Source organism: Macaca nemestrina, chromosome 20 (genome assembly GCF_043159975.1).
Source record: "Macaca nemestrina isolate mMacNem1 chromosome 20, mMacNem.hap1, whole genome shotgun sequence".
Lineage (NCBI taxonomy): Eukaryota > Metazoa > Chordata > Mammalia > Primates > Cercopithecidae > Macaca > Macaca nemestrina.
Genome location: NC_092144.1, coordinates 47,651,834 through 47,664,597, shown reverse-complemented (window position 1 = coordinate 47,664,597; position 12,764 = coordinate 47,651,834). Strand labels below are relative to the sequence as shown.

Genomic DNA, 12,764 nt, shown 5'->3' with positions numbered 1-12,764 from the left:
CAGGAGGCGGAGATTGCAGAGAGCCGAGATTGTGCCACTGCACTCCAACCTGGACAACAGAGCGAGACTCCGTCTCAAAAAAAAAAAAAAAAAAAAAGGAGCCAGGCATGGTGTCTCACGCCTGTAATTCCAGCACTTTGGGAGGCTGAGGTGGGTGGATCACCTGAGGTCAGGAGTTTGAGACCAGCCTGGCCAATATGGCAAAACCCCGTCTCTACCAAAAATACAAAAATTAGCCAGGCATGGTGGCGCATGCCTGTAATCCCAGCTACTCAGGAGGCTGAGGCAGGAGAATCACTTGAACCCGGGAGGCAGAGATTGCAGGGAGCTGAGATTGCACCATTGCACTCCAGTCTGGCAACAGAGACTGACTCCATCTCAAAAGAAAAAAAAAAAAAAAAAGCAAAACAGGAAAACCACTGCCATTGTAGGGAAAAAGCAGATTTAGTACCTTCTCAGAGTCTCCCTTTAAGTTAGCTTTTGGGGGGTACATTTGTGACACAGAAAGGATCCCCATTTAGAAGACCACTGGGTGTTCACTGGGATGCCTTAGGGTGCAGTAAACTCTCCTAGGGAGATACTGAAGTCCCTTTTAGTGTCCACGGATGATAAGGTCCATTGGGCGAAGCCCTTTGGGACCCTCCAAGTACTGAAGGATAATAGAGCTCCCCATACAGATAGTAGGGTACCCAATTATATATCCTTGGGGACATTAGGACATCCCGGGAAAAAATGGGGTTCACTGGAGACATGATAGAATTCATCCATGTATTTATCAAGAATACAAGGAGTATTCTTACTCCACTTAACATATATGGGGCTACTTTGGGGTACAATGGGGGTTTCCCAGGTTACTGTGGCTGCCAACTTAGGGGGTCCCAAGGTAGCCCCCAATCCCCACTCTGGGCCCCCTCGACTCACCCTCTCTTCTTGTTCTTCTCGGTGGTGGCGTCCTTCTCATTCTCAGCCCTGGCGGGCTGTGCCTCTCCCCCCGCCTGCGGGGTGCCCCCGGGGGCGCCCTCCTTCGCAGTCCCTTCTTTGCCGTTCTCGGCCTCGCCCCAGCCCCCAGCTGAGCGGCGCAGGTTTTCGTAGTCAGGGTCGGGTTCCGCCGCCCGGGCCTCGTCCTCGGCAGGGGGCTGCAGGCCGGGGGGTGCCAGCGGGGTGGCCCCTGCGGTGCAGCGGAAGTGCTGGTGGAACTGGACTGGGAGGCTCAGCCGCAGGAAGAGCATCTCCACCAGGCTGTTCTGGGAGCCCCAGGTGCGGTGAGTCAGACGCAGACACGGGGGCGTGTCCACAGTGCCGTCCACTCGGGCTACCTGGGGTGGCAGGGAATGGAGCACTGAGCTGGGCAGGTGGGCTAGGCCACGCCGTTGGTCCCACACCTGGTCACGCACAGAGCCACCATTAGGCCATAGAGCACCCGTGTGGGAATTAGTCAAGGGCGCCCCCTCCTGCAGGCGGATGAAGCTCCCGGCCGGGTACACCGCTGGGCCCGGGGGTGCTTGCAGCCTTCTGCAGCCTTTCTTTGGGCATCGTGTACAGTGACAGCCCTGGACACACACTGGAAACAATTGGGGTAACTTCCAAAACCTACCTACATCCATCCAACCATCCATTCTGTCATTCTGTAACCCGGCAGCTCAACTTCAATGAAATTTTTTTTTTTTTTTTTTTTTTTTTTTTTTTTTGAGATAGTCTTGCTCTGTAGCCCAGGCTGGAGTGCAGTAGCAAGATCTCCGCTCACTGCAACCTCCACCTACAGGGTTCAAATGATTCTCTTGTCTCAGCCTCCTGAAAATTTGCCCCAAAACTGTGCGTACAAGATTCTTTGTTCTCAGACTTCTTCTTTTTTTTTTTTCTTGAGACAGAGTCTCACTCTGTTACCTAGGCTGGAGTGCAATTGTACGATCTTGGCTCACTGCAACTTCTGCCTCCTGGGTTCAAGCACGAGCCAACATGCCTGGCTAATTTTTGTATTTTTGGTAGAGACAGGGTTTCACCATGTTGCCTAGGCTGGTCTTGACCTCCTGAGCTCATGTGATCTGCCTGCCTCAGTCTCCCAAAGTGTTAGGATTACAGGCGTGAACCACCACCCCCACCCAAGTTTCCCCTTTTTAAACCCTTGCTTTCCCCCACAGATTTGAAGTGGTTGCTTTGGATGGGAATCCAATCACTTCTCCATGACTAGTTTTGGTGAATAAAGTCATTCTCTTTCTAGCAGACCTTGATCTTGTTAACCAGACTCTGTAACTGATGAGCAACTGAACCTGTGTTCAGTTACAATTCCACGAATAGCGGCCGGGCGCAGTGGCTCATGCCTGTAATCCCAGCACTTTGGGAGGCTGAGGCGGGCTGATCACCTGAGGTCAGGAGTTTGAGACCAGCCTGGCCAACATGGTGAAACCTCGTCTCTACTAAAAATACAAAAAATTAGCCAGGCGTGCTGGCGCGTGCCTATAATTCCAGCTACTAAGGAGGCTGAGGCAAAAGAATCGCTTGAATCAGGGAGGTGGAGGTTGCGGGGAGCTGAGATCTTGCCACTGGCCTCCAGCCTGGGTGACAGAGTGAGACCCTGTCTCAAAAAACAAAAAACAAAAACAATGGACTCTCGAAAGTCTTCTAGAGACTCGGTAAACAATGACAGCTGTTCTCTTTTGGGCCGGGCGCCGTGGCTCACGCCTGTAATCCCAGCACTTTGGGAGGCCGAGGTGGGTGGATCACGAGGTCAGGAGATCGAGACCATCCTGGCTAACACGGTGAAACCCTGTCTGTACTAAAAAAAAGTACAAAAAATTAGCTGGGTGTGGTGGCGGGCGTCTATAGTCCCAGCTACTCCGGAGGCTGAGGCAGTAGAATGGCGTGAACCCGGGAGGCGGAGCTTGCAGTGAGCCGAGCCTGGGTGACAGAGCGAGACTTAGTCTCAAAAAAAAAAAAAGACAAAGTTGTTCTCTTTCATGCCCCTCCTCAGGTTAACCTCTCCAAGGACCAGTTGCCAAGATGAACCTAGGTACTCCTTGCCAGCCAATGAATTTGCCCCAAAACTATGCATACAAGATTCTTTGTTCTCAGAATCTTTTTTTTTTTTTTTCTTGAGACTGAGTTTCGCTCTGTCACCCAGGCTGGAGTGCAATGGTGCAATCTTGGCTCACTGCAACCTCTGCCTCCTGGGTTCAAGCGATTCTTCTGCCTCAGCCTCCCGAGTAACTGGGATTATATGCGCCCGGCACCATGCCTGGTTAATTTTTTGTATTTTTAGAAGAGATGGGGTTTCACCATGTTGGCCAGGCTGGTGTCAAATTCCTGACCTCAGGTGATCCACCCACGTCAGCCTCCCAAAGTGCTGGGATTACAGGCATGAGCCACCGAGCCCCGCCTGTTCTCAGACTCCCTATTTAGGGGTTTCTTTTCTATCCTCTTTCTCCCCTCTGTCTTATAAATCTGGTTTCTGCCTTCACTCTTTTTTCTTAGAGACAGGTCTTGCTCTGTCACCTGGGCTGGAATGTACTGGTGCAACCACGGTTCACTGCAGCCTCGAAATCCTGAGCTCAAACAATCCTCACACTTCAGCCTCCCAAGTAGCTGGGACCACAGGCACATACCACCATGCCCGAATAATTTTGTTTATTCTGTGTAGAGACAGGGTTTTGCTATGTTGCCCAGGCTGGTCTTGAATTCCCAGGCTCAAGTGATCCTCCCACCTTGGCCTCCCAAAGTGCTGAGATTATAGGCGTGAGCCACCGCATCCAAGCAGCCTTTGCTCTTTAGCGACAGTCTACTGACTGATCTACCTCCTGTGATTTGCATTCAAAGGAACTAACAATGTCTCTGAGTTATTCTTTCATAGTAACCAATTTCCCAACTTAGCACACCACAGATCCGCTCTGCCTGTTCTTGAACTTTCTGTGAATGGAATCCCACAGCCTGTGCCGTCTTGTCTCTGGCTTGTTCTACTCGACATTATGTCTGAGATTCGTCCACATGGCTGTGTGTATTTCCATGTATTCATTCTCACTGCTGTGTAGCATGCTGTGCCTTGGGCTGGGGATATCTGGTAGTGGCAGGTGTCAGGAACTCCGCATCCACTCCGCAGTACTGCCCCATCCCAGCCACCTCTAAGGTCCTTCTGACTGCACTCTCACCTCCTACAATCCACTGCCAATAGGGACCTTTCCAAAACTCAGACCTCAACTGGACGTTCCCATACTTAAAACTCGTTTTGCAGAGTCCTTTTGTTTTGTTTTTTTGTCTCCTTTTGTCTCGCTCTGTCGCCCAGGCTGGAGTGCAGTGATGCAATCTCAGCTCACTACAACCTCCACCTCCTGAGTTTTAAAAATTATTTATTAAAAAAAATTGTTTGTGAGATAGGGTCTTGCTCTGTCTCTTAGGCTGGAGTGCAGTGGTGTGAACACAGCTCACTGCAGCCTTTAATTTTTTTTTTTTTTGAGATGGAGTTTGGCTCTCCTTGCCCAGGCTGGAGTGCAATGGCACGATCTTGGCTTACTGCAACCTCTGTCTCCCGTGTTCAAGCGAGTCTCCTGCCTTGGCTCCCTAAGTAGCTGGAATTACAGGCATGTGCCACCACATCTGGCTAATTCACTGCAGCCTTGACCTCTTGGAATCAAGCAGTTCTCCAGTCTCAGCCTTCTGAGTAGCCGGGGCTATGTGTGCATACTACACACCTGGTTAATTTTTTTATTTTTTGTAGAGATGGGGTATCCCTTTGTTCTCAGACTTCTTCTTCTCTCTTTTTTTTTTCTTGAGACAGTCTCGCTCTGTCACCTAGGCTGGAGTGCAATCGTGCGATCTTGGCTCACTGCAACTTCTGCCTCCTGGGTTCAAGCACGAGCCAACAAGCCTGGCTAATTTTTGTATTTTTGGTAGAGATAGGGTTTCACCATGTTGCCTAGGCTGGTCTCGACCTCCAAAATCGTCCCTATGTTGCCAAGGCTGGTCTTGAACTCCTGGGCTCAAGGGATCCTCCCACCTCAGCCCCCTTAAGTGCTGGGATTACAGGCATGAGCTACCGTGCCTAGACTTAATTTTTTTTTTATTTTTAGAGATGGAGTTTTGCTTGTTGCCCAGGCAGGGTTTCCCTTGTTTTATAGGTGAGGCACCTGGACCTCAGGAAGCTATGGTTTGCCAAAGTTGTACCCCGAGTCATACAGCCCGTGAGCCCATTACCCTGACACTTGCTTCCACGTGGTTGTGTGCTAGCATGTGCTTCCACGTGGTTGTGTGCTAGCATGTGCTTCCACGTGGTTGTGTGCTAGCATGGAGGGAAAAGAGAAACTCAAGGAAGAGCACTGTGGAAAGAAGGAGCTCTGGAGGCAGACGAGAAGGCATTGAGGGGGCTCAGTCCTTACCTCATAGTGAGGGTGTTCAAGGGGCACTGGCTCAAACTGGGGCAGGCTTTTGCTGAACCAGGTGGTGACTGGGCGCTGCATGTTGATGGCAAATGGCTCGAAGCCTTCCTGGAGGCCACAGATGGCAAAGAACCGCAGGGAGCTCACGTCCTGGCCCAGGTTCAGGTGACCCACCTGGCCAGGTCCCAAGCTGCAGACGGGCAGGAAGCCTGGTGGGAGCGGATGGATGGGCAGGGGTGAGGGCAGGTGGGCAGGGCAGGGGGAGCCGAGGGGAGGAGGTAGGGCTGGGAGAGCTGGAGGCAGAAAGGCAGTGCAAGGTCGGGAGAGACAGAGGAAAACAAGAAAGGGCACGTGAAGGGGTCTCAGCACTCACCGTCCCCAATCTCAATCTCCCGGAAGGCTGTTTCGGAGCCCGAGTCAGACATGAGGACCTCGCCATTGAGGGTGAAGGTAATGGTGTTCTCTGTGAGGTCGATCATACAGCCAACGACATCGCCCGGCTGCCAGGGGCGCCCAAATGGTTCACTACCCAAGTGCCAGCGCTGGCCCTGTGAGGAGGGCCAGAGAAGACATGGTGTGGGGAGACACACAGAGAAATGGAGAGATAAGGAAGCAGGGAGGGAGAGATATATGAAGACAGACATTCGAAGTGTCAGGTTCAGGGCATGTGGTATGGAAGAGGGGTCACCCCACAGTGTCTCCATCTTTCCTCACATTTGCAACCATGATCACAGGAATTTTTCTCCCCACTCATCCCTTCTGCCTGGGTTCTCTGCTGTTGCCATGGCTGGCATTATGCAGACCACCAAAGTGGTAGTGGGGGGCTGGAAGCAGCAGTAAGCAGAGGGATGGAAAGGAAAAATGAACCTATCAGTGTCCCCCATACAGATCCATATATGCTTATATCTGTGCACAAAATAGATGAGTGGCTAAGGAGACAGATGGATGGATGAGAAGTTGAGTATATGACTGGACAGAAGAATGACTGGAAAGTTGAGAATCTACCTGGGTTGATGCAGAGAAAGAAGAAAGTCTAAGTAGGTGCAAGGATAGATAAATGGATGATGGACAGATGGAGGAAGGGAAGGATGGTTGTATAAATGGTTGTTGGATGGACAGACGGTTGTTGGATGGATGGATGGACAGTTGGCTGGAAGAATGGATGGATGGTTGGTTGGACAGATGAGGGATGAATGGATGATGGATGGATGGTTGAATGGATGGATGGATGCATGGTTGGCTGGTCAGTTGGATAGACGACAGATGGATGGATGGATGGATGGATGGATGGATGGATGGATGAATGGATGATGGGACTATATGTGCATGCTACCCTGCCTGGCTAATTTTTTTTATTTTTTGTAGAGATGGTGTCTCCCTATGTTGGCTAGATGAATGGATGGTTGGTTATCTGGATGGATGGATGGATGGATGGATGGATGGATGGATGATGGATGGATGGATGGATAGATGGATGGATGGATGGTTGGATGGATGGATGAATGGATGATGGATGGTTGGATAGATGGATGGATGGATGGATGATGGATGGTTGGATGGATGGATGATGGATGGATGATGGATGGATGGATGGATGGATGATGGATGGATGGATGATGGATGGATGGATAGATGGTGGGATGGATGAATGGATGATGGATGGTTGGATGGATGGATGGATGATGGATGGTTGCATGGATGGATGGATGGTTGGTTATCTGGATGGATGGATGGATGGATGGATGATGGATAGATGGATAGATGGATGGATGGTTGGATGGATGAATGGATGATGGATGGTTGGATGGATGGATGATGGATGGTTGGATGGATGGATGATGGATAGATGATGGATGGATGGATGGATGATGGATGGATGGATGATGTATGGATGGTTGGATGGATGGATGAATGATGGATGGATGATGGATGGATGGATACATGGATGAATTGTTGGTTGGATAGATGGATGTCTGACAGATGGATGGATGGATGAATCATGGTTGAATGGATGAATGGATGGGTGGATGAGTGGTACAGTAGATGCAGGAAGTGGGGACAGAGTGAGGCACAGACAGAGGCAGGGCCAGAGTAGACAAGCTGTGGGAGAGACCACAGGACCTGGCAGAATGGTGCCCAGGGAGGTACCCACGCGGTGCCCATTGAAGACATAGGCTAGTTCATCAGCTCCCAGCTCTACATCAGGCCTCAGCTCGGGCCTCGCCCAGCCCACTCGCATCTCGCCTGTGGTGACTGCTTCAAACTCGAAGTACCAGCGGCCGCTCTGCACTGCATAGGATTTCTCTGCCCGGAAGATGCGCACCCGGTCCCAACGAGACTGGTTCTCCACCTGACCTATAAATGAGGCCAGGCAGAGTCAGAGGAGCTGGGGAGAAAGTGGATCCTAAGACATTGAGAAGTTGGTAGAAGAGACCAGAGACAGTAAGGGCTTTGGGGAACTGTTGGAAGAGGGTCAATTTCTTGGAGTTAGAGGAGAATTGGGGAACCTCAGAATAGTCAGAGAAAGGGAGGGACCTGTTGAGAGACCCCCATCTCTGTAGCAGTCAGAGTTCTCAGAGAACAGGGATACTGGCAGAGACATAGAAGGAAAAAGTCAAGTCAGTGAACTGGTCAGAGTTATGGTCTGGGATTAAAGGTCAAGATTAGGGTTTATTAGAATCAAGGGTTGAGACCAGGATTGGAGGGTCAGGGCCAGGGTTATGGAAGGGATGGAAACTCTTGGTTGGGGCCAAGAGTTGAGAAACTGAAGGCTGGGGACCATGGCCAGGGTTTGGGGTCAAGGCTGGGATTGGAAGCCAGTGATAGGTCAGGAGTCAGGTTAGGGGTAGGGATGACAGGCTCTCTAAGCCCTTGGTTGGGTGCCTCCATGTGGTAGCTACAGTTCAGAGATTAGTGATTAGGGGTCAAAGCTAGAGGTCAGGAGTCAGAGTCAAGGGTGGGGTTGGCACTCATTGGGTTCCTAGGCTGACAGCTCTGGGTTGCAGTCAGCCCAGGCAGGGCTGGAGTCAGGTCAAGGGAAGTGGTTCCACCAGGTTCCGAGTTGGAACTGGGGTAAGGGTAAGAGTTTCAGGTAGAGGTCAGTCTGCTCGATGTGATAGATATAGTCCATTTGGGCCGGGCGAGGTGGCTCATTCCTGTAGTCCCAGCACTTTGGGAGGCCGAAGCAGGTGGATCACGAGGTCAGGAGATCGAGATCATCCTGGCTAACATGGTGAAACCCCGTCTCTACTAAAAATACAAAAAATTAGCCGGGCATGGTGGCGGTCGCCTGTTGTCCCAGCTACTCGGGAGGCTGAGCCAGGAGAATGGCCTGAACCCAGGAGGTGGAGCTTGCAATGAGCTGAGATCCGGCCACTGCACTCCAGCCTAGATGACAGAGCGAGACTCCGTCTCAAAAAAAAAAAAAAGAGATATAGCTCATTTGGGGGTTGAGTGAAGTCAGAGATCAGGGGTCGGGGCTGGGGTCAGAGTTGGGGTAGGAGTCGCGGCCAGGGCCGGGAGTGAGCACTCACTGGGCTCCTGGTCAGGAGGCTCGATGTTGTAGCCGTAACCTAGGAGGGTGCGCACGGCCTGGCAGAGGCTGTCCCGGTTGCTGCGCTTGGTGGCCTCGTCCAGGAGGCGGTAGGGCACGAGCCGTGGGTTTCGGCGCGCGGGGATGTCCTGCACCGCACTGTAGCTCCAGCCCTGGCCCACACGGTCTCGGGCCCACACGTTGTGCCCGTTTTCTGCCAGACGGTCCACCAGTGTCGTCTGCGCTGGCGTCAGCCGCACGTGGCTCAGGTCCAGCGGAGCCGGCTTGTACCCATTGCTCATCATATACCTGCAGGCATGGCAGGGACTTGGTGGGACAAGGTCCTCACCTCCACTTCCGGGCTCTGCACTGTACGGGATCCCTGACTGCTGACCCTTGTCCCAGCTTTGGCGTTTCCGGCCTTTGACCTAATGTTGCAGTTCTATGAAATTTCAGAATAAACTTTGAAATCCCTGGCTTCTGAGCCTAGGATCATGGGACCCTAGCAAGGGCTTTGACATCAATGGCCTCTGGCCCCCTTTGTCTTGACTTTGGGACCCCTATCTCTAACCCTGGAACTCTCTCGGACCTCTCACCCCTAACTTTGAGGTTTTTCCTTTTTTTTTTTTTTTTTTTTTGAGACGGAGTTTCACTCTTGTTGCCCAAGCTGGAGTGCAATGGCATGATCTTGGCTCACTGCAACCTCCACCTCCTGGGTTCAAGCGATTCTCCTGCCTCAGCCTCCTGAGTAGCGGGGATTACAGGCATGCGCCACCACGCCTGGCTCATTTTGCATTTTTTGTAAAGAGTGGGTTTCACCATGTTGGTCAGGCTGGTCTCGAACTCCCGATCTCAGGTGATCTGCCCACCTCAGGCTCCCAAAGGGCTGGCATTACAGGCGTGAGCGACTGTACCCAGCTATTTGTGTTTTTTGAGGTTCTTGTCTCGTGCTGTCACCCAGGCTGGAGTGTAGTGGTGCAATCATGGCTCACTGCAGCCTCAAACTCCTGGGCTCAAGCAATTCTCCCAGCTCAAGCTCCCAAGTTGCTGGAACTACAGGCATGTCCCACCACCAAGCCCTGCTAATTTTTAAATTTTTCGCAGAGGGGTCTCGCCAGGTTTCCCAGGCTGGTCTTGAACTGGGCTCAAGTGATCTTCTTGCCTCAACCTCACAAAGTGCTGGGATTACAGGTGTGAGCCACCTCATCCAGCCCACTTTGAGTTTTCTTACTCTGATCCCAGGCCTCATCACCCCCAAACCCCTGGGTTTGGAGTCCTTGACCTCTGAACTCAGGACCTGTAACTGCTCATCTATAATTTCAGGATCCCTTACTTACACAACTCCAACAACCTCCAGATTCTCACCTCTTACCATTGGCCCCTTACCCCTTACGTGGACATGTGACCTCTGCTCTCATTTTCCCTGATTCTGGGTGGATCCTGACCCTGGATCCTGGATTCACACTCTCTGTCTCTCTCTGGAGTTCCTAACTCCTCAATCCTGGACATTCCCCTCTGACCACAGAGACCTGACACTGTGACCTTTGCCCTAACCCAAGGCTCCTTTCTCTCTAACCTCAACTTCCCCACAAGATCCCTCAACCTCCCCAGCCCTTAGTACGGCATCCCCAGCCCCCAGTCCATCCCCAGACAGGACCTGGCCGCCCACACTCACGTCTTGGGGAGTTTTGTCTTCTTCAGGTTGTCCTCCGCCTTCTCATCCGCCATACCCACGTGGCAGCCCAGAGCCAGCAGAGTCCTGGGGGTGGGGGAGCCGGGGCAACAGGTCACACCCATCAGAGCTCTCTGCTCCCATCTCCTCCCAAGGCCTCAGGGTCTCCAGCTCCTTCTACCTCTGCTGCTTCAGTGTCTGGGATGCTCTGGCCCTGTCTCTCTTGATCCTGGCCTCAGGCTTCGTGACTTCCGTCTTTCCCTGCATCTTTGTCTGTATAACTGACCATGTCTGTCTTTTCCTGTCTGCTGCTTTCTCATGTTTCTTTCTCCATCCCTCTCTCTTTCCATCCCTGCCTTTTCTTTCTCTCTTGTTCTGCCTCTGTCTCTTTCTTGCTCTCTGTTTGCATCTTTTTTTGGTTTTTTTTTGTTTGTTTGTTTTTTGAAACCGAGTCTCTCTGTCGCCCAGGCTAGAGTGCAGTAGTGTGATCTCAGTTCACTGCAATCTCTGCCTCCTGGGTTCAAGCGATTCTCCTGCCTCAGCCTCCCGAGTACCTGGGATTACAGGTATGCACCACCACGCCCGGCTAATATTTGTATTTTTAGTAGAGATGCGGTTTCACCATGTTGGCCAGGCTGGTCTCAAACTCCTGACCTCAAGTGATCCACCCACCTCGGCCTCCCAAAGTGCTAGGATTACAGGTGTGAGCCACGGTGCCCGGCCACTCCCCGTTTGTTTCTGTCTCACAATCCTCGTCCCCTCCATCCTTCTCTCTCTCAGTCTCTACCTCCTGCCCCGGCTCTACATGCCTCCCTCTCTCACTGCACCAGCGGCCGGCCCCAGCCCCCCGCTCCTCTGGGCCCTCACTTGAGCGTCTCCCCCGACATCTGCAGGTTGTAGTTCCTCTCGGGCTCTGGAAGGCTGTGGAAGTCCACAAGACACGGGTGCAGCCTCTTGTTGTCATCCCGAACCTGAAGAAAACGCGGGGTCAACTCCTCAGCCTCCCCTTTCCTCCCCACTCTCCGCATGCCCAGACCGTGACCCCTGACCTCCAACCCTAGTTGTGCCACCCTCAGTCCAAGGACCCCCTGGTGCCCTGCGGTCCTTCCCTCCTCCCCGCCAGTGAGCCGTTCTCCCTCCTGGCACCACAAGTCTAGCCGGCCTCCCGCAGGCTGCAGGCAGCGCCTCACCGGGCCGTAGGTCCAGCCTTGCTCAATGCGGGTCAGTGCCCAGAGCTCGTGGATGTTCTCCGCCAGCTTCTCCCGAATGCGCTCCAGATGCGGTGGCAGGACGATCTAAGGGCACAGGGACGTTCTTGAGATCCCCAAGATCCCTCTACCCTCCTCCATCATGACCCCTCTTCCCAAGGACACCTGTGAGCCCCGGAAGGCTCGTCTAGCACCCCCTTTCCCGCCGTCCCGCAGCCCTGCTCCCCATCCCCCGCCTTGATTCCAGGGTTGACACTCAGATAGGTGAGGGCTTAGCATCCTCAGAATTAAGGAATTATCCGGGGCCAGCCGTGGTGGCTCACGTCTGTAATCCAAGCACTTTGGGAGGCTAAGGTGGGGGCAGATTGCCTGAGGTCAGGAGTTCAAGACCAGTCTGGGCAACATGGTGAAACCCCTTCTCTTCTAAAAATACAAATCTAAACAATTTTTTACTATTTAAAAATTGAAACAATTTTTTAAAAGGAGTGAGAGCGGTGGGGAGCTGCCCTAGAAGCTGGGAACCTCGTTGTTTAACAGATGGAGAAACGGAGTACAGAGAGGCAAAGGATTCTGTCAGGGCAGAATCGCAGTCTCAGGGAGTCCTCACCACTGCCCCTCAGAGAAAAGGTGGCTCACACCTGTGATCCCAGAACTTTGAGAGACCGAAGCAGGAGGATCACTTGAGTCCAGGAGTTTGAGACCAGCCTAGGCAACATAGTGAGACCCCGTCTCTACTAAAAATTAAAAGTTAGCTGAGGTGATGACCCACAACTGTAGTCCCAGCTACTTGGGAGGCTGAGATGGGAGGGTCTCTTGAGCCCGGGGATTCAAGGCTGCAGTGAGGCATGTAGGGACATGCTTGGAGGGAAAGTGGGCCATGAGGGGCCTGGGATAGAAGATATGCCCAAAAAAATCATAATGGATAGGACCACAGGCTTCAGAATCGGACCGCCTGGGTTCAGATCTGCTGTGTGAATTGCATAGATTAC

At 52.4% G+C, this 12,764-nt stretch overlaps 1 protein-coding gene across 7 annotated transcripts in view; it reads right to left on the bottom strand.

Annotated features, from left to right (window-relative positions):
- The window catches only part of LOC105495636 (ryanodine receptor 1), a 156,342-nt gene that overhangs the window by 114,134 nt on the left and 29,444 nt on the right, over positions 1-12,764 (bottom strand). For all 7 annotated transcript variants that reach the window (XM_071086594.1, XM_071086596.1, XM_071086597.1 and 4 more), the window contains 8 exons: positions 11,758-11,862; positions 11,435-11,538; positions 10,571-10,654; positions 8,897-9,204; positions 7,516-7,718; positions 5,737-5,911; positions 5,364-5,572; positions 922-1,316 (listed from right to left, as the gene is read on the bottom strand). In XM_071086594.1, coding sequence (XP_070942695.1) covers positions 922-1,316; positions 5,364-5,572; positions 5,737-5,911; positions 7,516-7,718; positions 8,897-9,204; positions 10,571-10,654; positions 11,435-11,538; positions 11,758-11,862 — 1,583 coding nt within the window. The remainder of the gene's footprint in view (positions 1-921; positions 1,317-5,363; positions 5,573-5,736; positions 5,912-7,515; positions 7,719-8,896; positions 9,205-10,570; positions 10,655-11,434; positions 11,539-11,757; positions 11,863-12,764) is intronic.